Source organism: Coregonus lavaretus (genome assembly GCF_964263955.1).
Source record: "Coregonus lavaretus genome assembly, chromosome: 1".
Taxonomy (NCBI): domain Eukaryota; kingdom Metazoa; phylum Chordata; class Actinopteri; order Salmoniformes; family Salmonidae; genus Coregonus; species Coregonus lavaretus.
In genome coordinates, this window is record NC_139988.1 from 50,118,254 (window position 1) to 50,145,360 (window position 27,107).

General features: G+C 43.9%; 1 protein-coding gene across 1 annotated transcript in view; it reads left to right on the plus strand.

Moving 5' to 3' along the window:
* LOC311133395 (LIM domain-binding protein 3-like) overlaps positions 1-26,596 on the plus strand; it is a gene marked incomplete at both ends in the record, with an annotated part of 77,023 nt that extends 50,427 nt beyond the window's left edge. The window contains 15 exons of the mRNA XM_084166895.1: positions 1,208-1,280; positions 5,537-5,559; positions 6,727-6,927; positions 9,583-9,749; positions 9,951-9,987; positions 17,335-17,469; positions 18,245-18,373; positions 19,441-19,572; positions 21,937-21,999; positions 22,680-23,011; positions 24,731-25,103; positions 25,606-25,786; positions 25,904-26,024; positions 26,262-26,377; positions 26,507-26,596. Coding sequence (XP_084023021.1) covers positions 1,208-1,280; positions 5,537-5,559; positions 6,727-6,927; positions 9,583-9,749; positions 9,951-9,987; positions 17,335-17,469; positions 18,245-18,373; positions 19,441-19,572; positions 21,937-21,999; positions 22,680-23,011; positions 24,731-25,103; positions 25,606-25,786; positions 25,904-26,024; positions 26,262-26,377; positions 26,507-26,596 — 2,173 coding nt within the window. The remainder of the gene's footprint in view (positions 1-1,207; positions 1,281-5,536; positions 5,560-6,726; positions 6,928-9,582; positions 9,750-9,950; positions 9,988-17,334; positions 17,470-18,244; positions 18,374-19,440; positions 19,573-21,936; positions 22,000-22,679; positions 23,012-24,730; positions 25,104-25,605; positions 25,787-25,903; positions 26,025-26,261; positions 26,378-26,506) is intronic.
* Between the last annotated feature and the right edge of the window lie 511 nt (positions 26,597-27,107).

The following is a 27,107-nucleotide window of genomic DNA, read 5'->3' on the forward strand; positions in this document are numbered from 1 at the left end:
GTATTACCGCAATCATGACTACCTTGTTTGGCGGAAATAAAAGTACAGGATTTGTTACTAGCAAAACCTTTCAGATATAAAGAAAAGGCGGCAAAAAGTTGACAGCATGGTAAAGTTGGCGGCTTTTCATCTTGGGTATTATATTCTAAAGCTAGTCTAATCACAGGTCAAAAAGGCCAACCTTTGGTAAATTGGAACTTTTGGAAAGTACACTCGGAGTTGTCTGGTCACTGAATCCTTTTCTTTGTGCTCAACTTGTGAACAACAACAAATACTGTATATGGTTTCTATTTACAATGCCAGAGCCATTTGGGCCTTTTGTGTAGCAGTCGGACAAAGGGCAAAAGGCCAGAGAATAAAATAAAATAAAAAATGCATTGAATAAATGAATGTGTCCTTCAAGATACATTAAGGGACTTGAGAAGTGCAGATGGCAAGCATCTCACGTCTTGACTCATTCAAAATAAGAAGCACAACCATACTGCTTTCTTGGAATTTCACTTGTGTATCTGAACTTCTTTACCAAAAGGGTGCTAAAACTGAACGTTCTGCACCCATGAACGTTGACCATGCTCTTATACCACCTCCATAGAGCTAGGTCCGGGTCTAGAATGAGTCCATTAGACGAACAAGATGGGAGGACATTCTCTGGAGAGAAGCCTTCTGTAAACGTTCACATGTTATTCTCTGAATTAGACCTCAACTCATTGTTGGTGAACCTTGGTGGTGCAAACAATATGGTGGATTGACTCCTGCTCTTACTGAGCATAAAGAATGTACCTTTCTCATAGAAAAATGTATGGAATTTACTTTATTGTGGCTCTGGAATCCATGTTATGTCCTTGGTGATAAGGAGGGTTCACAGTTTGTATCTGAGCAGTCTATGAAGGTCTCAGATTGAGCCTAGCTGCTGTGCTCATGTCCCCTCAAGGCCTCTCTGTGGTCCTGTCCCTGTGACCTTTGACCTCTGCTCCTTATGTTAATGAACTTGTCAGACACTTCTCTTTCTCCGATCCACTTTTCCTCTTCCTGTCTCTTTCTCTATCTATTTTGATCTCTTTCATAAACCATGAAATTTAAGCTGTTTCAGTGCAGAACACCTTTCTGACAACCACTTGTTATGTGTTATACATGTCGTAGAATTCCATGTCACACAGCAATAATTGTAATATTCCTATTGTATCTTATTTTCATTGTTTTGCTGCAGATCAAAGCGCCCAGCTTTGCAAAGCGCCACCCCAAGAATCGACTCTCCCATGCAACAGATCCCTCACCAGAAGGTAAGCATGACAGCACCTTCAGAGACGTTACACACTCAGCCAGAAACACTCTGTTCAGTCTCACTCTCCCAAGATATTCAGCACAACGAATGCTTAATTTTCATACTTCCCTAGTTGTAGAATTTCTGTAGCCTGCACTTATAAACAAAATATACTCACACGCGCAAACACAGATACACACACATACACACACTCTTCAGTCACACTCATATGGGATCGAAGTGGTTTGAGGACCAGTGCCTCCTCCCAGGCCAGAGGCATCAGGGTAGAGAGCTCCAGAAAGCTCCATGCAAAGCTCCTCCATTAGGGGTTTAAGGAGCAACAGAGGCAGCAGCAGCACATCCAGCTCTGGGGTCTGTGAGAACAGCCCTGGACCTTGCTGATCTGATCCTCTCAGAATTGGACACTCTCTGTGGGGAGCCATGTGTGTTAAGTCTCTCACTGCCCTCTACTGGTAATATTGGTGATAACGCAGCACCCACCCTGCCTTCCAAGTTTAACTTCATACAACTCTATTTTTGAATTTGATAGATTACCTTTTGCTTTGTTCTCTCTGATCACACCTCTATCTGTCTTCCCCCTTATCCACCTCACCCACATCTCTCCCCTCCTGAAGGGTCAAACAACCCAAATCAATGGCGGCCTCTCGGCCTGCAATACCTCCTCCGTGTCACTAGAGGCGTCTGGCGAGACAAACTCCTACTCAGGGTCGCCCACCAAGAGGCAAACGCCAAGCCCTGGGGGCAAGACGACCCCCACAAAGAAGGCGCAGTATAACACCCCTATTGGGCTGTACTCAGCTGAGACCCTGCGAGAGATGGCCCAGCTCCAGGAGAGCCACAGAGGAAAGGGCTCTGCAGCAGGCCTCTCAGTGGGGTATGTAACCAAGTGGAATAGGCCAGGGGGGCTGGTAGTAGTAGCAGCAGCAGCCAGGGGTGGCTAGGCCTGTTTAACCCCATAGTGGAGAGGAGGGAGTTGGGTACAATCTTCGGGTAGAAGTTGCCTGTAGGCTCAGGTGTAGGATCAGCTAACCCTCTCCAAAGCTAACCCTCTCCAAAGCCTAACTTTCAACATTTGGAGAAACCCCCCCACAAAACTAACCATAGATCAGTGTCTATAGCTATAACTTCAGCCTACTCCAAGGGGCTCCAGCCTACTCCACCCAGTCCCTGCTGCTCTGCCCTCATGGGGCAGAAGGATGGAAAGAGTCTCAGAACATTCAGATTTAGCTGTGTATTCTTATTCTGATCTGGGCTCTAGACAGCTTGGTGACCCCAGTTGGTCCTAGTGATTTAGGTTGCCCCAGAGGGGAGGCAGCACAGTCCCTGTAAAGGCCCCTAACTCAGCCTGTGGCCCTCCTCCAGGTAATACAAAGAGTCCACGGGAGATTAGGTGTCCCCTCTGCCGAAATACACACCGTGACGTCCCAGTCAAGCCTTACAGTACGTGTGTATCTGAAGAGATCAACCAAACCATTGCTTTAAACGTGGCCAGGATGGCTGAAGTGACTGCACAGTGAGATTGGGGATTGTGTCTGATGTGTCAATGAAATGCTAATAGCATAATTTGAATATGGGAAAGTCAGAGGTGAATCGCTAATTGCAGTGCTATATCAGTCTTTGTGATGAGACCTCTAGTGCTATCTTAACGAGACTTCTAACAAAAAATACAATAATTGAGGAGAGCCATAAGATTACTCTGTCACCGTGACGATGGTTCAGGGCAAGCACCTGTTCTTGTCGTCTCTTTAACAGGCCTTGGAATGGCTGGGTTCAGGTTTCTCTCTCTTCTGCTGTGCTAAACATACAGTACCCCAATATATCTGCCTGTCTCATCTGGCCCTCTCTCTTCATCTCTCTCTTCACCCCTCTCTCTTCACCTCTCTCTCTCCCCCCCTCTCTCTTCACCCCTCTCTCTTCAACCCTCTCTCTTCACCCCTCTCATTTCACCCCTCTCTCTTCACCTCTCTCTTCACCCCTCTCTCTTCACCTCTCTCTCTTCTCCTCTCTCTCTCTTCACCCCTCTCTTCACCCCTCTCTCTTCACCTCTCTCTCTTCACCTCTCTCTCTTCACCTCTCTCTCTTCACCCCTCTCTCTTCACCTCTCTCTCTTCACCCCTCTCTCTTCACCCCTCTCTCTTCACCCCTCTCTCTCCCTATATCTCTTTCTTTATCTCGCTTTCTATCCTCATCTACAAAACATACAGTACGAAAATATCTCTCTCTCTCGTCTGTTGCACTCACTCTCTCCCACTTTATCTCTTTATCACTTCATACCACTGCTCTGACATAAGCAGAGTCTGTTATACAGTGGGGGAAAAAAGTATTTAGTCAGCCACCAATTGTGCATGTTCTCCCACTTAAAAAGATGAGAGAGGCCTGTAATTTTCATCATAGGTACACGTCAACTATGACAGACAAAATGAGAAAAAAATTTCCAGAAAATCACATTGTAGGATTTTTTATGAATTTATTTGCAAATTATGGTGGAAAATAAGTATTTGGTCAATAACAAAAGTTTCTCAATACTTTGTTATATACCCTTTGTTGGCAATGACACAGGTCAAACGTTTTCTGTAAGTCTTCACAAGGTTTTTACACACTGTTGCTGGTATTTTGGCCCATTCCTCCATGCAGATCTCCTCTAGAGCAGTGATGTTTTGGGGCTGTCGCTGGGCAACACAGACTTTCAACTCCCTCCAAAGATTTTCTATGGGGTTGAGATCTGGAGACTGGCTAGGCCACTCCAGGACCTTGAAATGCTTCTTACGAAGCCACTCCTTCGTTGCCCGGGTGGTGTGTTTGGAATCATTGTCATGCTGAAAGACCCAGCCACGTTTCATCTTCAATGCCCTTGCTGATGGAAGGAGGTTTTCACTCAAAATCTCACGATACATGGCCCCATTCATTCTTTCCTTTACACAGATCAGTCGTCCTGGTCCCTTTGCAGAAAAACAGCCCCAAAGCATGATGTTTCCACCCCCATGCTTCACAGTAGGTATGGTGTTCTTTGGATGCAACTCAGCATTCTTTGTCCTCCAAACACGACGAGTTGAGTTTTTACCAAAAAGTTCTATTTTGGTTTCATCTGACCATATGACATTCTCCCAATCCTCTTCTGGATCATCCAAATGCACTCTAGCAAACTTCAGACGGGCCTAGACATGTACTGGCTTAAGCAGGGGGACACATCTGGCACTGCAGGATTTGAGTCCCTGGCGGCGTAGTGTGTTACTGATGGTAGGCTTTGTTACTTTGGTCCCAGCTCTCTGCAGGTCATTCACTAGGTCCCCCCGTGTGGTTCTGGTATTTTTGCTCACCGTTCTTGTGATCATTTTGACCCCACGGGGTGAGATCTTGCGTGGAGCCCCAGATCGAGGGAGATTATCAGTGGTCTTGTATGTCTTCCATTTCCTAATAATTGCTCCCACAGTTGATTTCTTCAAACCAAGCTGCTTACCTATTGCAGATTCAGTCTTCCCAGCCTGGTGCAGGTCTACAATTTTGTTTCTGGTGTCCTTTGACAGCTCTTTGGTCTTGGCCATAGTGGAGTTTGGAGTGTGACTGTTTGAGGTTGTGGACAGGTGTCTTTTATACTGATAACAAGTTCAAACAGGTGCCATTAATACAGGTAACGAGTGGACAGAGGAGCCTCTTAAAGAAGAAGTTACAGGTCTGTGAGAGCCAGAAATATTGCTTGTTTGTAGGTGACCAAATACTTATTTTCCACCATAATTTGCAAATAAATTCATTAAAAATCCTACAATGTGATTTTCTGGAATTTCTTTTCTCAATTTGTCTGTCATAGTTGACGTGTACCTATGATGAAAATTACAGGCCTCTCTCATCTTTTTAAGTGGGAGAACTTGCACAATTGGTGGCTGACTAAATACTTTTTTTCCCCACTGTATGTTATATATATGTTATATATTGAAGGAGCCTGCACTGCCATGGCTTTATATCAGTGATGGACAAGCCTCAGTAATCATAGTCGAGGATGAACGGCAACAAAGGTGAAAACATATTTGTCACTGATGTCTTTCATTGTTGCGTTTTGTGATTCTCAGTGAACTTAGTCAGTCTTCACCTTCACCCACTTCAATCTATCACTCCATTTTCTCCTGTCCTATTCTCTAATCTCTGACATACGTTGCGGCTTGCCTTTCACACCACATGAGCAACCTTGTGGAGGTGGATTGTCGAGTGTAATTGTGTTGTCAATCACTGTATCTTTCTCTCTCTTCTCCACTGCCGCAGGTTATTTTCAACACTCCTGCCAAGTTAGTACCCTACCCTGGATGTGGTGTAGTAGCGTGTGCCCAAACGATTGTGTGGTGTAGTGTCATGTTGTTGTTGTTATTGTCAGTCTCTTTGGTGTGAAGTGGATGTGCATTGTCTTGGCTTGTTGTGTAGTGATTCTGCCTTTGAGATGGATGAGCAGTTCTAGTGTCGGTATTGATAATGACCTTTTTGGTTTGCAATGTAAAGGTCGTCAAAGTCCGCCAGAGAACGTCTAATAAATCTTAACCTCAGTCTAATTTTTTTTACGTTGCCTGCGATGTTCATTAACTTGCAAACCCTCACAGACAAGATCCCTGTTCATTAATAGTGTTTTGGGACATTTTTTATTAGAGAATTTTCTGACTTAATGCTAAATTCTCCCATAAGCAATCAACCATGTACATATGACATTTAGGTGGAGAGTGTGGAAGTGTGAAGCATGTGCTTGTGTAATTGACTTCCACTTGATAGATGGCTAATACGATGTAAAAAATAATCATAATCATTTGCAGATCATTTTGAAACTCTGCATGATGATGCAATGGTTCAATAAATTAGCCTTTATATTTTAGTAACTTAGATGTGCATGTTTATATTAACATCTCCATTTGCTCTTTTATCTTGATCAGTTTACTTGCTGGCCAGTTGTATAACATCATCTGAGCCTGTAGGCTGATGCTCCCACATACCTGGGAGGGTTGAACTGTATATTGAGGGAAACCTGAGTGTGTGAGCAGATATGTGAGCTGTGCTGTGCCTGTTCTACTGAGAGATTTACTGTAGAGAGCATGTTTGCTGTGTAACATACAACGTCTCTATGGCAACTGATCAGCCTTTCTTTTCAAAGCCCCACACTGTTGTTGTAGCCGGGTAGCAGATCTCTGTGCATTAGCCAACAACTTTGTTGTGCCACCCGTTGTTGTGCCATGCATGTTGATGTTCCACATGGCAGTATACATGACAGAGGAGTTGGCTAAAGCACAAACTGATCTGCTATTACACTGTTGAATTTCCCATCTCACACCATTTATCCTTCCACTGCCACCCTCCTTCCTCACTCTCCTTCACTTTCCCCTCTTTTTCCCTGTCTCTTCCCTTCTTCTCCTCTTCTCCCTTCCCATCACTACCCTGCCACCTTCCTCCAACCCTCCACCGCTCCACGACAGCAACGAGTACGTCCCCAACTTCAACCCCAATGTGCTGAAGGACACTGCCCTGTCCACCCACAAGCCCATCGAGGTGAAGGGTCCTGGGGGCAAGGCCACCATCATCCATGCCCAGTACAACACCCCCATTAGCATGTACTCCCAGGACGCCATCATGGACGCCATCGCCGGACAGTCCCAGTCCAAGGGCCACGAGGGCGGGTAAGACCATCCTTCCTCTGCACTCCCTCCCTTTCCTTCTCTCCTCCCCCCACCTACTCTTTCTAGCTTTTCTACCCAATCTGCATGACTTTAATACATTCTTAGAAAAAAAGGTGCTATCTAGAACCTTAAGGGGTTCTTCGGCTGTCGCCATAGGAGAACCCTTATTGGTTCCAGGTAGAACCCTTTTGGCTCCAGGTAAAACCCTTTTTTCTAAGAGTGTAGTACCCCTCCTTTCCTCTCCTCTGCTGGCTGTGCTGAACTAGTCTGGCACTGCAGTGTAGTGTAGCCGCGCTGTGCTGGAGAAACTAAAGCCACAGACTGACTTCATCAGGATGTCTTATCAGGGTCTGATGATCTAGGACAGGTCTGTATATCCTAAGTGCATTCTGTATGTGTCAAGAAGGAACATACATATAACACAGATTGTTTGTAATAGGTAGCAGTGAGATCTGTGTGTTCAAAGGTGGTGTTGGTTTTGTGTTGTGTAATGCTCAGGTTTTGACAGTTAGTTTTGTGAGTGTATTACTATTGTATTGCCAGGTGCTGGAGGGGTTTGGTTTGGTGCACTAAGGCACAGATGTAGTATATTTATAAAGGCATATTCCTTGTTACAAAGGCAGGTCACCTGTTGCTATATTCAAGTGTATTTGTTAGATTCGTTCCATTCATTCTCTGAATGTCTTCATGCTGTGTTCACCTTCAAGCATAAAGCCACCAAGTTAGTCACCAAGCCTTCCCTGATCCCTTTACATAGCCTCACCCACACTCATAATTACCTTTCAAATACCTGAAGATCTCAGGACACACATCATATTCAGCTAGTTACCATTGCAAAATTGGGACCGTAAACTCTTGTTTTTTTCATATGTGGAGAAAAGTGTCATTTTTCTGGGTGAGTTTGAGGAAAACTAAGGCTCTCACTCTGACATCCACTATGGGGTTCATATCTAATCCTCCCTCTCTCACTTCCTCGGTTCCTCCACAACCAACCCCATCACTGCACTGTCCATCCCACCCACCATGACATGCTGCTTCCCCCCCACCCCTCTCCATCCATCCACGGTCCCAACTCGCCCACCCTGCCCCACCCCACCCCTGCTGTATAGAGAGGAAGTCCCAGCCGGCTCCCCCTTGGCGTAAGTAGACCTCTCTGTGACAACCTATGGAGCACAGCCTGTGTGCTGTCTCTTCATATCCCTCCGCCTCCCTCTCCATGTCCGTTTCCCTCACTACTCTTTGCTTGTCCACCCCGCTCGTCCCAAACCTTCTCTCTGCTAACCCAATACGTTCTCACACTGAATGGAGAGTCTGATTTTGTTACCCATGGCAATGTTCGACACAAGCCACCAATTGGCGTAGTTTGTGAGTTGATGGAATGATGTCTAGAATTGCCGGATATTGCCTCTGCATCCTTAATCCAACGATGGCATCATCATTTGACGGGAGTCGATTGCAGAGCAGCTGTTTGTAGAGAACATCACTATATGGTGTTGTTTTGATATTCAGGGATTGTGGCTCTTTATCAATGACTATCTGATTACTAACTAACAATTTTCCATTCAGTTGGAAAATTGTGCTGAAATTGTGCTGTTTTGAAATGCATGGAAAACATCCATGGATTAGATGTTTTCTTGCCATACATTATTTGAGGTTTTAGAAAAGCTCAGAGTGAAGTGCAAACCGATATTGCCAACAGGTCAACCACAGAATCATCATTTTGTTATTTGTCAGTTTCGTCATGTCCATCAAGCCTTCCCCGCTCCACTCATTCCTCCATTCACCATCATGTTCTTGTCATGGTGTTGCAAACCGTTTCTTAGAGGGTGTCCACTCCCCTGCTGGCTACACAGGGATTCTTTATGTTTCAAGGCTCTCTGTAAAATAGGTTTTATTGTCTGATGTGATGTTATCAAAGGTCAATCTTCTCTTGAATTGCAAAAAAAATGCATGATTTATAGGATATAAAAAGGAAATGAACGGAGGAGGGACACATTGAAGTGCTGGCCTCAGCTAGGTGGCCAGAACTACTCTGACTCTCCCAATCAGTGCTCAGGGAATGTGCAGCTGACCAGCAATAGTTATGCCATGTACCAGGAACTATACTGGTTTAATAATGACACTAAACGGAATGTTCTGAGCTCTTTCCTCCTCCTGCTAAAGGTACAGTGTTTTTTTATTGTTTGAAATTATATTTCTGAAATATGCTGTTGAGAAAAGATACCACAGGGTCCAAGCTAGCTAGTAGCTATGCAGCCATAATGCTTCACATGCAAGCTTCTGCAAATAGGAAACTATTAGCCAGCATTTTAGCATTTTATCACTGGTTTGTGTGAGCATAAGCTGGCGGATGCAGCTTTTTAATGTCCAGTTTTTAAGCCCCTCTCTTGCAGCTCCCCTTATGCAAGACCAATCCTGGTTTTTACATCACAAATTGAAATAGGTCCTCTCCCAATGCTCCTTAGTCATCTAAGTAGGCTACACAGGTTAGTTATAGTATATGCATACACTCAGACATACCCCAATAATAAATAATCACCACCAGACTGCAGTTTCTGAACACTGTGATCAGAATCCGAATAACAACCCCCAATGGCTATGGTGGGTATGAATTAGTGCCAGTGTGACGAGCCAGCCCTCTCTCTGTGGTTCCAGTTCGCTCCCAGTTAAAGACGCTCAGGTAGACAGTGCCTCCCCAGTGTATCAGGCTGTCATCAAGACTGCAGACAGAGACATGGAGTTGAATGACTGGGCCCGCAGCTCCTCCCAGGTGCAGTCCAAGTCCTTCCGCCTCCTCGCCCACATCACGGGAACGGAGTTCAGTAAGTAGTGCTATTCTATTTATATTTAATTGAGTGTAGTATACCCTTCTTACCCTGCCAAACACTCAGTTACTGATGGTTCCTCTTCTGTCTTCTTCCTCCCCCTCTCTCTCTGTGTCTCTCTGTCTCTGTCTCTGTCTCTGTCTCTGTCTCTGTCTCTGTCTCTGTGTCTCTGTCTCTCTCTCTCTGTCTCTCCTATAGTGCAAGACCCAGACGTGGAACATCTGAGGAAATCAAGGTAGGCAGCTAGCAGCAGCGACCGGTGGCCTAGCAGAAAAGCTTTATTTAGGCATTTCTCCAGACCAGACCATATGAGCACAGAGCAGAGTTCCTGCTGTGAGCTAGCGGTCAAGGGTCACAGGGTCACTCAGCCCTGCTTCAGGCCCCAACTCCACACCACTCTCTGTGCTGAACTTGAAGGTTATCCTGTGACTCATGTCATTCTGAGCCAACAGTGAGAATAGTATGAAGTGTATCGATGCTGCAGTGCCCCTCACATGGATTACAAATAGCCCTCATGATGAGCTCACACAAGTTCCCAGCAGTTTGTTAGACTCCTCCAGCTGAAACGACACAGAACTTGTATCACTTTTTATTTTCTCTTGAGTGATTTCTCATGCCTGAGCTAATTCATCAGGGACCCTGATACAGTATAGTGCAGGACATCATAGACCCACCCAGGAGTGGGGTTGATTTGTGATTGTGGAGGATTTGGGAGCCCCCAGTGCACAGGACTCAGGCAGGGGAGTGGAGGCCACAGTCCCTAACCCATCTCTCATCCCCCCTTTTCTCCCTCTCTCTTTCTTCCCCCCATTTTCCTTTTTGTCTTTCCTCATGCCACAGGGAAAAGTTTGACACAGAATTTAAAGGCCCACGTTTTGCAAAATTGAAAAATTGGCACAATGGCCTGTCTGCTCAAATCCTTAACGTGCCAGAAAAAGCCCTGGTTTAAAATACGCGTCAGACCGAATGTAACTGTAGCAATTAGAGAAGGGTAGAGCAGGTGAGTGAGGAGAAGGTCAGGCTAAAGATACTGGAATGTGAGTTAGTGGAAAGAGGTTTGTTCAATACTTGTTGATCACATGTTGTAATGGAGATTTTAGCCCAATGTCATCTTTCCCTCTTATTCTGGCTATGAAAGTTGATCCTAGTTTTCAAAATTAATTGCAGCTGTATAAAAAAGTTGTATTATATTTCAACCTTAAATTATCACTATTTGAGTTTGACATTGTGATAAGTATGAATAAAAACAATACCACTGTGAATGAAACACATTTTCGTATCAGATTGTTTCTCTGAAAAGATAAGAGATTAAGTTTTGATGTGGCAGTTTACAGGCTTTAAAGGGAAGTTATAGAGGAAATAGTTGCCTAACTTTAAGGCATAGCAGCCTAACACCCTCTTAGAGACCATAAACAATTATAGATACAGGAAATGCAGATGAGCTTCATGATTTAAAAAAATTAACTGAAAACACTCAATAACACACAGTTATATTAACAGTATTAAGCCTTTCATGTAGCCCAATTTTGGCCAGCTAATAGCCTAACCACCGATCAAGCAACATTATGGACTAACCATTCAAATCCTGTTGCTGCAGGATTATTTTGCTATGACAATACTGGTCAAATTAAGATCCTACATCTGTACGAGTCATCACAAACTCTAAATAAAATCAGTTGTTTATTTAGACTTTCAAAGCCGCTCCCAAGGAACCATTACATAGAACTTAACAGAGATCTCAAGGGTCCAATTTAGGATAAACAATTCCCCGATATCAACAAAAGTCGTAATTAATCTCAATATGAATCACTCACAGATTAAACATGGCTTGTTTGTTTCCTTATCCCCGGGCTCTGGCTCATTGGAATGTGTGGAGAGCAGCAAACCCTTGCAGCCTATGAGAAAGTGATGAATTAGAGAATTGCCCAGAGAGAGTGAATGGCATAAAGTAAAGTGGACTATTAAAGGGATAATTAGGAGTGCTGCCTGCATTGTGCATTGCACTGACTTTAAAAAAATATTACAGGATAGGCACCAGTATGGCTCATGGCCAGATGGCCACATGATTACAAGTATGACTTCAATCAGAAGGAACATTATTGGATTCTATATTGACCATGAGTTTGCTTTTGACGTCAATGAGAGATGTTCATCCATTTTCTATTACAGTATCTTTACATTTCATCATTGGTATTGAGAGATTTGAATATATATATTTTTTTCTCAGCTACCAAGGGCAGGGCACTTTTCAAGCAGGACTTTTGTCAATTTAAGTTGGTCAAGGATTGCTTTTCACAGAAGCCCCCAACAAAGTGCAAAGCCTTGTGCTCCTCTGTCCTTTCAATGGTGCTTCAAGTACATTGGCCTTTGACCTGTGGTATATACAACTTGACCTAGAAAAAACAGCGATATTTTATATAATGTAAGTGGCTTTGGAATATCTAATAACCAATTGCCTCATATAGAGTGTAATAAGATAGTTATGACAAATAACATCGTACAATCACTTTGAGATTCTATTCCGAAACGTTTTTTAAAAATACTGTAGAAATAAACCAAGCTAATGATCATATTATATTATTATATTATTATTATATTACCCACAGAAGGATGAACTGACGTGCTTCATTGGCGCATCTTTAGAAAACAAGGCTTTGATCTTCTCCACACATGCCATTTAGTCTGTTACACGGAGCTATTACTGTATTATTATTGTACTAAACTCAGCCATCATTAGCTCTAATATAATCATGCCATCAGTTGTGAGATTCCCTAAACAGAGGTCAATATTATGTTGATTGTCTGTTATTACATAGAAGCAGTATTACATCAATGGTCTGTCCATGTAGGCCTTGTCGAGGCAAGCGTCTCTAGCTGCTACTATAGGAAGGTCAGATGTGGCTGAAGGGATTATCATATCAGGATGGAAGTACACCCGTCAGACAACACCCTGTTGGGCGTCGTCCCGTCCTCCCGCATAAGAGAGGAGAACAGGAAGTCAAATATGTGAGTAGTGAGATTCGGCGAGGCCATGTTTGAAGGCGTTGAAAGCCCTTTGAAAGGTAACTCTGCTTGTATGGTTGTCACATAGGGGAGCTGGTGTTACTTAGCTCTGCTGTGGGCTGATGAATGGATTATTAATGCCCGTTTGTAACCGTTGGAAACCTCTGCTAACTGCCTCTTCCTTTCCCCCTCCCTCCTCTCCTGAGAGAGATTTCCACCTGCATGCAATGCATGCTGGGTAGACTGTGTTTTTGCACTGGAGTGCCTGTGCCTCTGAGTGGCTGACCCCCTCTCGTCGTTCATCGCTCCTCCTCTTCATCCTCCTCTATCATACTCCGGCCTCAGTCTCCGCCCCAAAACAAGATCTCATTCTCCAGTATTCTACGTCTCCTATACCTCACTCCCTCTTTTTTTTCCATCACAGATTCTAGAACTGACACACCAAACATTCCTAAACATCAGGACAGGCATCATTGCTTCACATCAAATTTCGTCACATCACTCCATGGCTATCTTACTCTCTCAACCCACCCTCATCGCAAAATTAGTGGAAGGTCATTTGGTGTGTGTGCTCAGTTCCCATGTGGTCGGCAGGATATTTTTTTTTTTGCAGTTTGTGACTTCTAGGGCACTTTTTAGGGACCTAGTGCTCATGTGACTTCCCATCTTCTTATCGGTTCTTTAAGAAAATGATATTGTTTTCAAAAGCGTCAAGGACCGTAGTGGTTGTCTCAATATTATAGAGAAGCTTGTGACAGTAGGCGATAAGAAGTTGTATTGTAGGTTTAATCCATAGGACTAATCACAGTTTTGACAGTCAAGAAGGTAGAGTTAATGTAGGCCTATGCCCCAATGGAGAATCAGGTGAAGGGCACAGAAGGTGAGGGGTACCTGTTGACAGCTACAGTATGTGTTTGTGTCTGTCTTCATGTTGTGTGTCTGAATCGTTGCGTTCCCTTGTCTTAGTCTTGCCTTTATCACCTGTTAGTCAGTGTTTTCCTCTACTACAGCTCTCCAGTAACCCATCCATCCCCCTCCCTCAACATCAAGCCCTGCTCACAAATCCTAACCTTCGTGGTTAGAGCTCACTGCTGCTTTGAAGTAGCTGAACGTGGTAATATACACACCTGTTTGTTGCCTCTAAACCACCTAGTACTAGACCCATTTCCCCTGCCTTGACTTGCTGTAATCTCCATTATCCTCCTCCTAATTGCCTGTAAGAGCATGGACTTGTCTCTCAATCGTCTGCCCTTGCCTGCCCACCTCACCAGTATCATGCAAACAAACTCCAGTGTTTGCCTGCCTACCCCGGAGTGTTCTTTCTGTCCCAGAGAATGAGTGAAATGGTAGTTGAGGAGGTTGCCTGCCCATGGAGCTGCCTTACTAACACAGCTGCTTTAGTGGGAGAAATCACAATTTCCCTATGTTGACAGTTGTGCCAAGCAGACGTTACCAGTGGGGTGGGGTGCTCTTCAAAACTATCCTCAAGTTAGTATCCTCAAGTTCTTCCTTTCCACAGTGAGAGAAAGTGAGAAATTAAATGGCTTTAGTTTACAGATTAAGTATTTCAAATTCCAAACTGTTTATAGATAATTGGCAGATGAAAGAGCGGTGCATGTATGCAATCTTCTATCTTTAACATCTCTCTGTCAGGTCTCTTTCTTCTTCTTCTCTCTTCTTTCCCCCCTTCCCCTTCAGATTATGTTGTTAATCTGAGGTAACAGATTTTTATTTCAGCCTTCAAAGCACAATATCCTTTAAATGCCCCTAACTTGAAACACTCATTCCCTCAGCACATCTGGAAATACATCACAGCAATTCTGTCAATGCAATCTATTGATACAGCATGGAGAGGGTTATTGTGTTTTGAAGGCCATTGTCCTCTGTGTGTGCTAAGTGAGCTGCACAGGATGTCTGTTTATATAAACCCCTTGTTGTGAGGAAAGTCTGTCTGTGCCTATGTGTGTGTCTGTGTACATGGCTGTCTGAGTTCAAATAGAGATCCAGTTGTATTGAAGTTATATGTCTTTACCTGCCAGATGAGCTAATGTAACTTATACCCTACACCAGGGGTCCACAATTGCATTCAGCCGTGGGCTGATTTTGAGCTGATGGTCGGGGGGCCGGAACATACAGTAGTTTTAAATCATTTGTAAACTGCAAATTGACTGCAAGAATCCCAAGCAGATATAATATTTGACAAAAAAAGATTCATTTCCAACCTTGACTACATTGGGATACGATCACATATGCTTCTCTATTTATGTGTGGGAATGCTTCTGAACAGATTTCCTAAATTAAAATCACTTTGAGCTCATTTTCTGGTGATCTTGCAGTCTTGGGGAACAGATTTCCTCTATTAAAATCACATTGAGCTCATTTACTGGTGATTTTACAGTCTTTTATTAAAGGTCCACTGCCGCCATTTTTATCTCAATATCAAATCATTTCTGGGTAAAAATGAACTACCTTACTGTGATTGTTTTCAATTAAAATTTTCAAAAAGAAATAAAAATAGCTTCTTAGCAAAGAGTAATTTCTCAAGCAAGAATTTTGCTAGGACTTTCTGGGAGTGGTCTGAGTGGGAGGGAAAAACTGAAAACTAGCTGTCATTGGCAGAGAGGTTTGGAACTTTCTTTCTTATTGGTCTATTAACTAATTTACAGCCTGATGATGTCACCAGGCAGGCCAAAACCATCCCACCATAACAGGCTGAAATTTCAGGTGGTCTTTTCAAACAGCTCTTATACTAAAAGGGCATTATCATAATTTTCACAATTTCACAGTATTATTCCAACCTCATAGTGTGGAAATGTATTGAAAACACAGTAAAATCACGTTTTTGACTGCATTGGGCATGACATTTTTTTTGGGGGGAACCCTGCCCTACACTCCCATCAGATAAAAGTGACTTTGTAGAGGTCGCTCTAGATGAAAGCAGTTAATGCTACAAAACGTTGTTTATGAAAACGTTATCCTAGTAATAGGTTTCATTGGTTGGATTCAGAAATAATAGTGTCTTTAGTATCTGTGTGACTGTGGCCTGTCCTATCCTTGTACCCAGCCTCAAAGGCACTTCCTCTGTCACTCAAACTGAGAGCACCTATCACCTGTCTATCTGTGCTGATCCTCCCGCCTCCCCTGCCGACACACCAACACTCCACTCCGTACTCCACACATCTAGCCGTGAGACACCGTAGACAGACCACAACCTAGGAGCACTTGCTAACCTCACAAGTTCACCACAGAAAGTGATGAAGGGTTAAATGACCACCTAAGACCACTGTTTCCTGACCTCTCTCTGTGCCACACCACCTCCCTGACATATGACATTCCAACTATCCCTTCTATACCTGCCTGTAAATGTCAACAGGAAGAATGGACTAGCAACATCAATCAAGGTGGGGGGGGGGGGTCAGAGAGATGTCCAGGAGAGGAGGTCAGGGTGCTGGAAGTGAGTAGGGGTCAGCCATCGGTCTACCACTGGGCCTGTTGCTGCTAGATGCCTGCCACCCTCTGTCTGTCCCCCGGCCTGGGCAGCTCCCCCTTGGCATTGCATTCATTCCGTTCTCCCCAGTCCGGAGTGGGGCAACCTCAACCCCACCTTCTCCCTCAGTCATTCACTCAACGTTTTGGCCTCATGTCCAAGTCAGCCGTGTTTACATCTGGGGAGCCTCCACTGTTAGTTTTTACTTATGTTTAAAAGTAAATTCACAAATGTTCTGTAGTGTGCACTCATTGATTATGCCATGCTGACATTCTTCTCTCCTTTTTTGCTTATCTTGTTGTATACTCTGTGTAATCCTTTCCCCCAGCAGGGTTTATGGCTGAAATTCTCCCGACACCTTAGATTGTCTCTGATTATATTTAGATTAGTATGATATGCTATACCATTACAAATCAATGTTTAATGCACTGTGTTATTAAAGTAAAGACTGTGTATATCAAGCATATAGCTTGCTTCATCCCAGTGAGGTGGTACCCTCTGTAACCCTCTCTCTCTGGCCTCGGACATGATTGATGAAGCTCTCTTGTCTTGACACAGTTATTTAATCATTCCCCATTATGCACAATCGATTCCTGCAGTAGCAGCTAGGCAGCTTTCCATTATACAACCAGATATCACTCCACTCACCTCCGTTGCCAGTCTCTATACGTTCTCCAGTGACTCACCCAAAACCAATAGTTAAAATGTCAGTTTTATCTTATTATGAGCAAATTGCTTTCTTTTTCTGTGAGGTTTTTCATTCCCGCAGAGAGGTTTTTCCTCACCTCGAGCTATAACTCCTTATATTGAAAGATAAGACTCATAAATAATTGTCATTGATTTATTGTTCTACTCTTTTTCTACTCAATTTGTTCCTTGATGGACATCCTTGCATTGGGCTGAGCTATCCAAATAAATCAAGGCTTTTGGTTTTGCATTTGATTCTAGCCATATACCTTTACAGGTCTATTTGTGCTGACATTAACTCTCTAATTCATATACACACAGCCCTACATGGGCTGTTGGTATATATGATTTTCGGCCTCAGACTGCTGACGGTTTTCTCTCAATGCAACCTAACCTCTTATGCAGTAGCCCTGTTGAGCATGCTCCAGTCTCCATCAGCCCCGCACCTGTCGCTCTGCCTGCTAGCGCTGCTTCGCCCAATCAGGTGGCTTCACCTGCTGCTTCGCAGTCTCCAGAGCCCGCCCCCGTAGCCCCTGAGAGGTAATGCTGTGTGGGTTGAATGTTTTTGTCTGTTGTGGTTTTATTGTCCTCCGCCAACTGAGTGCTCTTCCTTTTCTTTGGTATGTACCTATATTTGTGTGTGCTCTTTCATTGAGAGTGACTGTTTTGTTCTGATGTTGTCCCACTTTTTCCATTTGTCAACAGTTTCGAGGTGATTGATTGAACATGTTTTTGTTTTTATGTTCCAATTAGACTTGGAAAACCTTGATTGTACTATGTGAATGGTTAGGTGAAAGGTTTCATGAGCCGTATGCATTTAAAGTGGCTATGGCTTTGGGTTTAGTACATTCACAGGGGAGAGTGTCCATATTCAGTGTTCAAGGTAAGTCAAACGGTCTGATGATGCTGTGATCATCTGGACTGTGTGGAAGCTGTGAGGAGAGAGACACTGGGAAGACCTGCCATGTCTGTGAGCGGTGTGAGAACAGAGAGCCTCAAGGCAGTGGAGTACTGTAGTCATACAGAGCGAGTCTGCCAAACCCATCATCCTTTAACCCTTAACGTCCTCATCATCATAACAATCCATCCATCTTAAACCAGTTTTTTATTTGACCAGCCTTAATACAATACAACAGAGATGACCTGGGCCTGTGCAAGCTGTTGCTTCTGTACAGTTCTGCAAAATCTAGAGAGAGTTTGCAGAGTGAACACAGTCAATATGTCACACAAAGAATTCCCAACATTCCCTTTCCAGAGCACAACCTCCCTCTCCTGATCCTTCCTGGCTGTGTTAACTCTACTCTGTCCTCTGCAGCGAGCAGCCACCCCCAGACACCCAGACACAGCCAGTGGCCCCTGAGGCCCCTGCAATTCCCTCTGGGGGACCCCGCCACCTGACGCATGCAGCCTCCCATATCTCGTCTGCTCTGATTACACAGTCTAGGTACAGTTGTCACTCAATCACTCCCCCTGTCCCAGTTTCTACCTTTTATGTCAGTCAGGAGATAGTGCCCTTCCAGTGTCAATAGACCAATGTGTCTGGCGGGCTGTGTGGATTTGGTTGAGATAGGAGGGGCAGAAGCAGGTGCAGATGCTAGTACATAGTTGCTATTTTATGGGGGGCAGAGGTTTGTGAGGAATATGGATTGAGTTGGGAGAGCTTTATTTTCTGATGCTGAAATAATGGATGTAAGAGTATACAGGGTGTCAACAGAGGATTTATTTGGATAGTCCACAATAGATGATCTATAGATGCTCAAACTATTAGCAAACTACCAACTGCAAGTCCATTTATATGCAACAGCTTGCTAGGGTTGGTGTATAACCTTCTTAGACATAATTACATGAGCCAGATATTGCTTCTTGGTGAAATACCCCAGATCACCCCCTTGGACCTTGGACCTTCAATGGGGGTGTCTGAGATCACTTTCTTAGACTTCTGGATTATGTTTTTGGACCATCGAGAGGCATGGTGTCTATACTACTTTATTGGACCCTCAGATAACTCCTTTGGACCAGCAGATTAAATAAATGTCCATGGAAATGGACAATAAAGTATATCATATCGTATCCATGAATGGTGGGTTTGTCAGTAGGATAAAAAATCACATGAAATAAAATAAAAGAGTGTGCAATGCTGTCATCAAGGAAAAGGGTGGCTATTTGAAGAATCTCAAATATAAAATATATTTTTGTGGTTACTACATCATTCCATATGTGTTATTTCATAGTTTTGATGTCTTCACTATTATTCTACAATGTAGAAAATAGTAAAAAATAAAGACAAACCCTTGAATGAGTAGGTGTTCTAAATCTTTTGACCGGTAGTGTATAAAACATCTATTAGGGACTATCCAAATAAAGTGTTACCTTCTTTTTTGCATTACAGTGTAGTATTTCAGAGAGGGTTTAAGATGGTATAAGGAATTCTAAGTAATCATTGTGTATGTGGAGGAAATTGGAGTGAGCCCTAAACCGTCTCTCAGACCTCTCTTGTTGGCTCTCGTTAAGAAACAAGGTTTATAAGCAAGGGCCACCGCCCACCTCTGCACTGGAGGCTCTGTCAATCACCCCAGTGTTCCGAACCAGCACTTTGCCCAAACGAAAGCGCACCCTGCCCTCTGGGAAACCCAAGCACCTGAGGTACACACACACCTGGACAGACTGACACAGTGACAGAGAGACTGACCACGTCACAGACAGTGGTGTGCAGAGTTGCTTAGGTACGTGGGATAGGGGACAGGAGGGTAAAACAAACATGTCAACTTTTACTGGGCAGTGGGACACTAGCCTGATCAAAGGAGCAAGGCCATGACTGCAGCATTGCTTCATTCGCATTGGCTATGTTTCATAGGAAAATATGATTATTTACATCTGTCACACCATGAAAAGTGGTGTAAAATAACTGCAACAGCCCCAATTGGATACATGCAATTGATCGGACTGCAATAGGTCGGTGCAACGTTTTTGCTTGCCTGCACAGGGTCCAACTTCTCTCCAAAAGCTCTTTGCATTAGCTCTCGCCATTACAGCTGAATGGATAGGAAAATGTCCATGAGGCTTCATGTGCAGACTGTATACTGCAGATTGTCTAAAGGGACAAGCAAAGGAATGTTCAGTATGTAAGCTCATGTGGGGGTTTGGCAGCATTTGCGATTGCTGATCCATGTTTTTTTTTACTAATTTGCACCTCTTTCTCCACAATGTCAATTTTCCTTTCACAGTATTAATGGTTAGATATGTTTGACCACAATATAAAAAGCCAATTTTAATGCTGAATGTAGCTAACATGACTCTGAAGTTGACTTTTTGACATTCCATCTCTCATCTAGAATTTGCAGGTCACCCTGTTTCTTCCATTAACACACGCACAAAATCCCTACAGGCCCATTCAAGTCTGGACCTTTGCATGTCATAATAAAGAACAGCATACTCTCAGAATTGGTATTAATGGGCACTGTTCACCCTGTGAAGGTCACATAATTAGTGATATGAGAGTAGTTCACTTGGTAATGCACATAGTAGTCCAGTTAGTGATTGTACCACATCGTGTAATGGTGGTAGCTCCTCTATCCCACACTCTCCCATGCTCACTCTGCACGTCACTGCTCAACTGCATGCTCACACACTGGCTTGACTAATTTTGATCTGGGGGGTAGTTTGTCATAGAACAGCAGAAGTGCGTAACTCTTGGATGTCAATCACAGTCATTTGTATCCTGCAAATCAGTGATGTACTAAATCATTATCTATGGCTGTGATGCACCACTCTAGTCAACTACTGAATGGCTAACTAGTGGCTACAGGCAATAGCAGCTGTTGATAGATGTAATGCTTCATAGTACAATAGCTGAAAAGGTAACATGATGTGGGCTAGAATGCTGTAGAATTTGGTACACAAATTGAACTTAATTTAAAATGTGACACTTATCACAAAAGATGACTAATTTCTGTGCTTGTATTATACCCTCTGATTTGTCAGTGTCTAGTGGGGATATTATGAAATTATCTTCATTGTTTAGCTTTGCATAACAAGGGGATTTATGGTACTTATGTTACCAAGTTTGTTTGGTTCAGCTTACCATTGTAGAGGGTCAATTTGGTTTTGTATAAACAGCTGGCTTAAATAAGGAAACAAATCAAATCTAACCTTTTAGTTTTAATATAATAGTGGTATTTTATAGTGATCTCCTGGAGCCAGTGTGGTTACCACAGTTGCTTAAAACTGTGAATGCTATATCAACTCATGATGTGCAGTGAAGGGTGGTTTGAAGTGAATTTATCTGGCCTGCATGTTCGTGTGTTTTTGAGAAGTGGTCCTCTGGCTCACCTTAAAGTTTCCTAAGAATTGTGGCATCATTTTCTCTTCAATTTGGATTGGTTGTGTTAATTGATGTTGCCAGGAGTGTTGGCATTTGCAGTGGAGCCAGTTGTGGTGGTTGTGTGCAGAGTGTAGAATGAGTGGTTTTGTGAGTGTGCGTGTCAGCGTCTGTTTGTGTGTGTGTGTGCAGTATCAATATGGTTTCCTTGATTGATGGTGATACATACAGATATAGGAGCTTAGATGTGTATCGATTTGTTTTGGCAGTGTTAGGATCATTGATTTTCAGAACCTGTTTTATTTGTCTCTCTAGGATATATATTTTTCCTTTGTGTGTGAATGTGTGCTCTCACACAGGTATTGCTATGAAACCAAGTTCACCTATACCTCAAAGAGACTGCTGATTTGGTGCTGCCCTCTCTTCAAAAGCTACACAGCTGACTATGTGGTCAAACTAGCTGACTGACTAACAGTTCAAATGAAACTGCTGTGATCTGATAATGTTACAATATGTGAGAAATCCGATGACTCTTGTTTTCCTTAAGTAAACAGTGGAGAAAAGTTAATGGCATCGGTAACAAACTCCTTGGGCAGCACGGCATCATACAGGTATAGGTGTACATGGCCTTCATCCAAAGAGCTATTTTTGACCCCTGTTTTTGACCCCTGATCCTTTGTTTCTGATAGCAGCTACAGCCTGCAGCAGTCTGCCTCTGGTTACAGCTCCCAGCACAAATCCTCAGTCTCCAGGTACTTCTGTGGGGAAGTTTATCCAGATGCCACTGTCCATAGAACATCTGGATAGTGTGCTTCCTTCCCTTATTGTCAACATAACTTCACTTCCGGATTTAACACACACTTATTCCCCTCCCTCTGTTTTTAGCTCTAAGGATGATAATCGTGCTTTGACAGTGTTCGTTTAACCTGCGTTTTAACCTCCCCTTTCTTACAAATGTATCAAAACCTGCTTCTCTCTCCTCTCAAATGAAATCTGTTGGCGACTCTGTTAATCTCTCTCACTGCCATAACTGAGGCTCTCTGTTCTAACACTGTTTCTCTGATACCAGGCTGTCTTTCTCTCTTTCTGTGTGGGTCTCTGCTATATTATTAAACTCCCACTAACCTTTGAGTTAAACGTGTCTGGTGAAGTGGAGGAGCTCCAGGTAAGACTCAAAACATATATGGACACTCAGTCAGGAAGGAGATAGGTGGCTGTCCAGCATTCAGCATACTAGGTTTAATCGTGAGGCATAGCGTTAACAGTCTCCTTGTTAGTAATTGGTACTTGTAGTACAGTTTCCCAGTTTAGATTATTATATTGCATAAACTATGACCATTCAGAAATCAGCTGAACTGATGATCAGACTAGTAGAGATATGTTTCCATCTAGGTGGTGATGGTCACTCAGCTTCTTGTTTATCCTTCTGCAGCCAATATGGCCAGGCTCCCCCCATGCAACAAGCCCCTCCCATGTACCAGGGGCAATCCATGTACCAGGGGCCTCCTATGCAGCAGGGACCTCCCATGTACCAAGGGCCTCCCATGCAGCAGGGACCTCCCATGTACCAGGGGCCCCCCATCCACCAGGCTCCGCCTATGCAGCAACCTCCCATGCAGCAGCCTCCCTACATGCAGCAGCCTCCTCACATGCAGCAAAGCTCCATCCAGATCCCTGTGGGCCCTCCCCCACCCAAGGTGGTCAGCACCGCCTGCATCGTGCCAGGTAGTTACAGCAGGTGGCGCTGTGTGACCGTTTGTATGTGTGTTAACAATATGGTGCAGTTGAAGTCGGAAGTTTACATACACTTAGGTTGGAGTCATTAAAACCTGTTTTTCAACCACTCCACAAATGTCTTGTTAACAAACATAGTTTTGTTAACAAACATAGTTTTGGCAAGTCGGTTAGGACATCTACTTTATGCATGATACAAGTAATTTTTCCAACAATTGTTTACAGACAGATTATTTCACTTATAATTCACTGTATCACAATTCCAGTGGGTCAGAAGTTTACAAGCACTAAGTTGACTGTGCCTTAAATAGCTTGGAAAATTCCAGAAAATGATGTCATGGATTTAGAAGCTTCTGATAGGCTAATTGACATCATTTGAGTCAATTGGAGGTGTACCTGTGGATGTATTTCAAGGCCTACCTTCAAACTCAGTGCCTCTTTGCTTGACATCATGGGGAAATCAAAAGAAATCAGCCAAGACCTCAGAAAAAAAATTGTAGACCTCCACAAGTCTGGTTCATCCTTGGGAGCAATTTCCAAATGCCTGAAGGTACCATGTTCATCTGTACAAACAATAGTACGCAAGTATAAACACCATGGGACCACGCAGCCGTCATACCGCTCCGGAAGGAGACGCGTTCTGTCTCCTAGAGATGAACATACTTTTGTGCGAAAAGTGCAAATCAATCCCAGAACAACAGCAAATGACCTTATGAAGATGCTGGAGGAAACAGGTACAAAAGTATCTATATCCACAGTAAAACGAGTCCTATATCGACATAACCTGAAAGGCCGCTCAGCAAGGAAGAAGCCACTGCTCCAAAACCGCCATAAAAAAGCCAGACTACGGATTGCAACTGCACATGGGGACAAAGATCATACTTTTTGGAGAAATGGCCTCTGGTCTGATGAAACAAAAATAGAACTGTTTGGCCATAATGACCATCGTTATGTTTGGAGGAAAAAGGGGGTAGCTTGCAAGCCGAAGAACACCATCCCAACCATGAAGCACGGGGGTGGCAGCATCGTGCTGTGGGGGTGCTTTGCTGCAGGAGGGACTGGTGCACTTCACAAAATAGATGGCATCATGAGGAATGAAAATGATGTGGATATATTGAAGCAACATCTCAAGACATCAGTCAGGAAGTTAAAGCTTGGTCGCAAATGGGTCTTCCAAATGGACAATGACCCCAAGCATACTTCCAAAGTTGTGGCAAAATGGCTTAAGGACAACAAAGTCAAGGTATTGGAGTGGCCATCACAAAGCCCTGACCTCAATCCTATAGAACATTTGTGGGCAGAACTGAAAAAGCGTGTGCGAGCAAGGAGGCCTACAAACCTGACTCAGTTACACCAGCTCTGTCAGGAGGAATGGGCCAAAATTCACCCAACTTATTGTGGGAAGCTTGTGGAAGGCTACCCGGAACGTTTAACCCAAGTTAAACAATTTAAAGGCAATGCTACCAAATACTAATTGAGTGTATGTAAACTTCTGACCCACTGGGAATGTGATGAAATAAATAAAAGCTGAAATAAATCATTCTCTCTACTATTATTCTGACATTTCACATTCTTAAAATAAAGTGGTGATCCTAACTGACCTAAAACAGGGAATTGTTACTAGGATTAAATGTCAGGAATTGTGAAAAACTGAGTTTAAATGTATTTGGCTAAGGTGTATGTAAACTTCCGACTTCAACTGTAAGTATGGATAGTGTTGACTTAACCGCGTGTCTCTTTGGGTCATAGCTCCAGCCCCTGCCCCTGTTCCACCCCAAGCCGCATCCCAGGCCACCCCTGAACCCCCCTCCAGCAGGCCCCCCTGGATTACTGACGACTCTTTTGCCAATAAATTTGACCCCAGCAAGACCACCAGCACCAGCAGGAAAGTGCCTGCTCTACCTCAGAGTGCCCCACCAGCACCGGCCTACATCCCAAACCCTGGCTCTGCCCACACCCCTCACTCTGCCCCAAGCCCTGCCTATAACCCCAGCCCTGCCCCATACAACCCCACTCCTGCCCCTTTCAATCCCGTTGCCCGGGGTGTGGCCCAAAGGGCGGAGCGCTTCGCTGCCAACAGCAACAGAGCACCCCTCTGTGGGGCCTGCAACAACATGATCAGGTAACAACAACAATACACTGAGTGTACAAAACATTAAGAACACTTTCCTAATATTGAGTTACACCCCCCCTCCCCTTTTGCCCTCAGAACAGCCTCAATTCATCGGAGCATGGATTCTACAAGGTGTCGAAAGCGTTCCACAGGGATGCTGGCCCATGTTGACTCCAATGCTTCCCACAGTTGTGTCAAGTTGGCTGGATGTCCTTTGGGTGGTGGACCATTCTTGATACACACGGGAAACTGTTGAGCGTGAAAACCCAGCAACGTTGCAGTTCTTTATACACAACCCGGTGGGCCTGGCACCTACTACCATACCCCGTTCAAAGGCACTTAAATGTTTTGTATTGCCCTTTCACCCTCTGAATGGTACACATACACAATCCATGTCTCAATTGTCTGAAGGCCTAAAAATCCTTCTTTAACTTGCCTCCTCCCCTTCAGTGGATTTAACAGGTGACATCAATAAGGGATCATAGCTTTCACCCGCTATCTGTCGTTACAGGGGACCCTTCCTGGTGGCCTTGGGTCGCTCCTGGCACCCAGAGGAGTTCAACTGTCACTACTGCCACACATCGCTTGCAGACTGCAGCTTTGTGGAGGAGCAGAACGCAGTATACTGTGAGAACTGCTACGGAGAGTTCTTTGCCCCCACCTGTGCCCGCTGCAACACCAAGATCATGGGGGTAAGATGACAGACCCAAACACAGACACGTACAATACACACAAAAGCACTTTGTGCATGCGTACACCTACACATACACCCACACAATAACCTTTTGTCCCTGTGTTTTGGTGTGCAGGAGGTAATGCATGCTCTGCGGCAGACATGGCACACCACCTGCTTTGTGTGTGCTGCCTGTGGCAAGGCCTTTGGAAATAGCCTCTTCCACATGGAGGATGGGGAGCCCTACTGCGAGAAAGGTACTTTAGATCAATGGAATGGCATGGCACATAATGAAAAACCCCAAGTGTCAAATGTTTCCTTTAGAGCCCAAACCAGCTTCTGTATATATGTTTGCCATAATGTCCTCTGTGAAAACAACTTCTGCAACTGAACTACATTTGAATGATATACATAAAGAGACATGTTTTATGCATGTAACTTTGCTACCATTTGCACTCTGCTAGTATTTTCTGCATCAATGCTCTCTCTTCCAGATTACATTTCACTCTTCAGCACCAAGTGCCATGGCTGTGACTTTCCAGTAGAAGCTGGAGACAAGTTCATTGAAGCACTGGGTCATACCTGGCACGATACCTGCTTTGTCTGTGCGGTAAGAAGGACTACAGCGCTGTACAATAACCCACGTTCCTGCTGTATAAAATTGTTATTTCTCAAATCTCTTGGACTGTACCAAAGATGTGTGGCTTGTGAGATTAACAATGATGTCTGTCTCCCACAGGTGTGCAATTTGAACCTGGAGGGCCAGCCCTTCTACTCCAAGAAGGACAAGCCCCTGTGCAAGAAGCATGCTCACGCAATCAACGTGTAGATGCTCCATCTGCAGTCTAATGGGGTGGTGGGCAGGTGCTTACATAGCTATGCCCAAGCCTTGGCAAAGAGCCCTGTAGAGGGCATTGATGCCAGTCAAAATGATGAAAAACACAAGCTGAAGATAATAGCAACAAGATTGACTGTTCAGTAAACCGATCAGTTAGTCGTGACAAAATTTAAGTATTTTCATTGGTACTGAAACTCAAGACAAAACTGCCTAAAATGCTGCAGCTCCCTCAGAAAATGTGTTACGTTTGTATTTATTAATATCACTTACAAATGAATTATATTGTATATCAGAGAATTCTGATGTAAACTATTTGCTACGACTCAGGTCCTGGGGGGCCTCAATCCAGTGAGGCTGGAGCAAAAGCCGTAGCAGCCTACAGACACAGGCAGACTGAGTGGAGTAGCAGGGTAATCAGTAAATAAGATGCCTTATTTCACAGAAACACTGTGTGCTTTGTTTTTAATGTAAAAACCCAAATAGCAAAACCCAAATAGCTTGC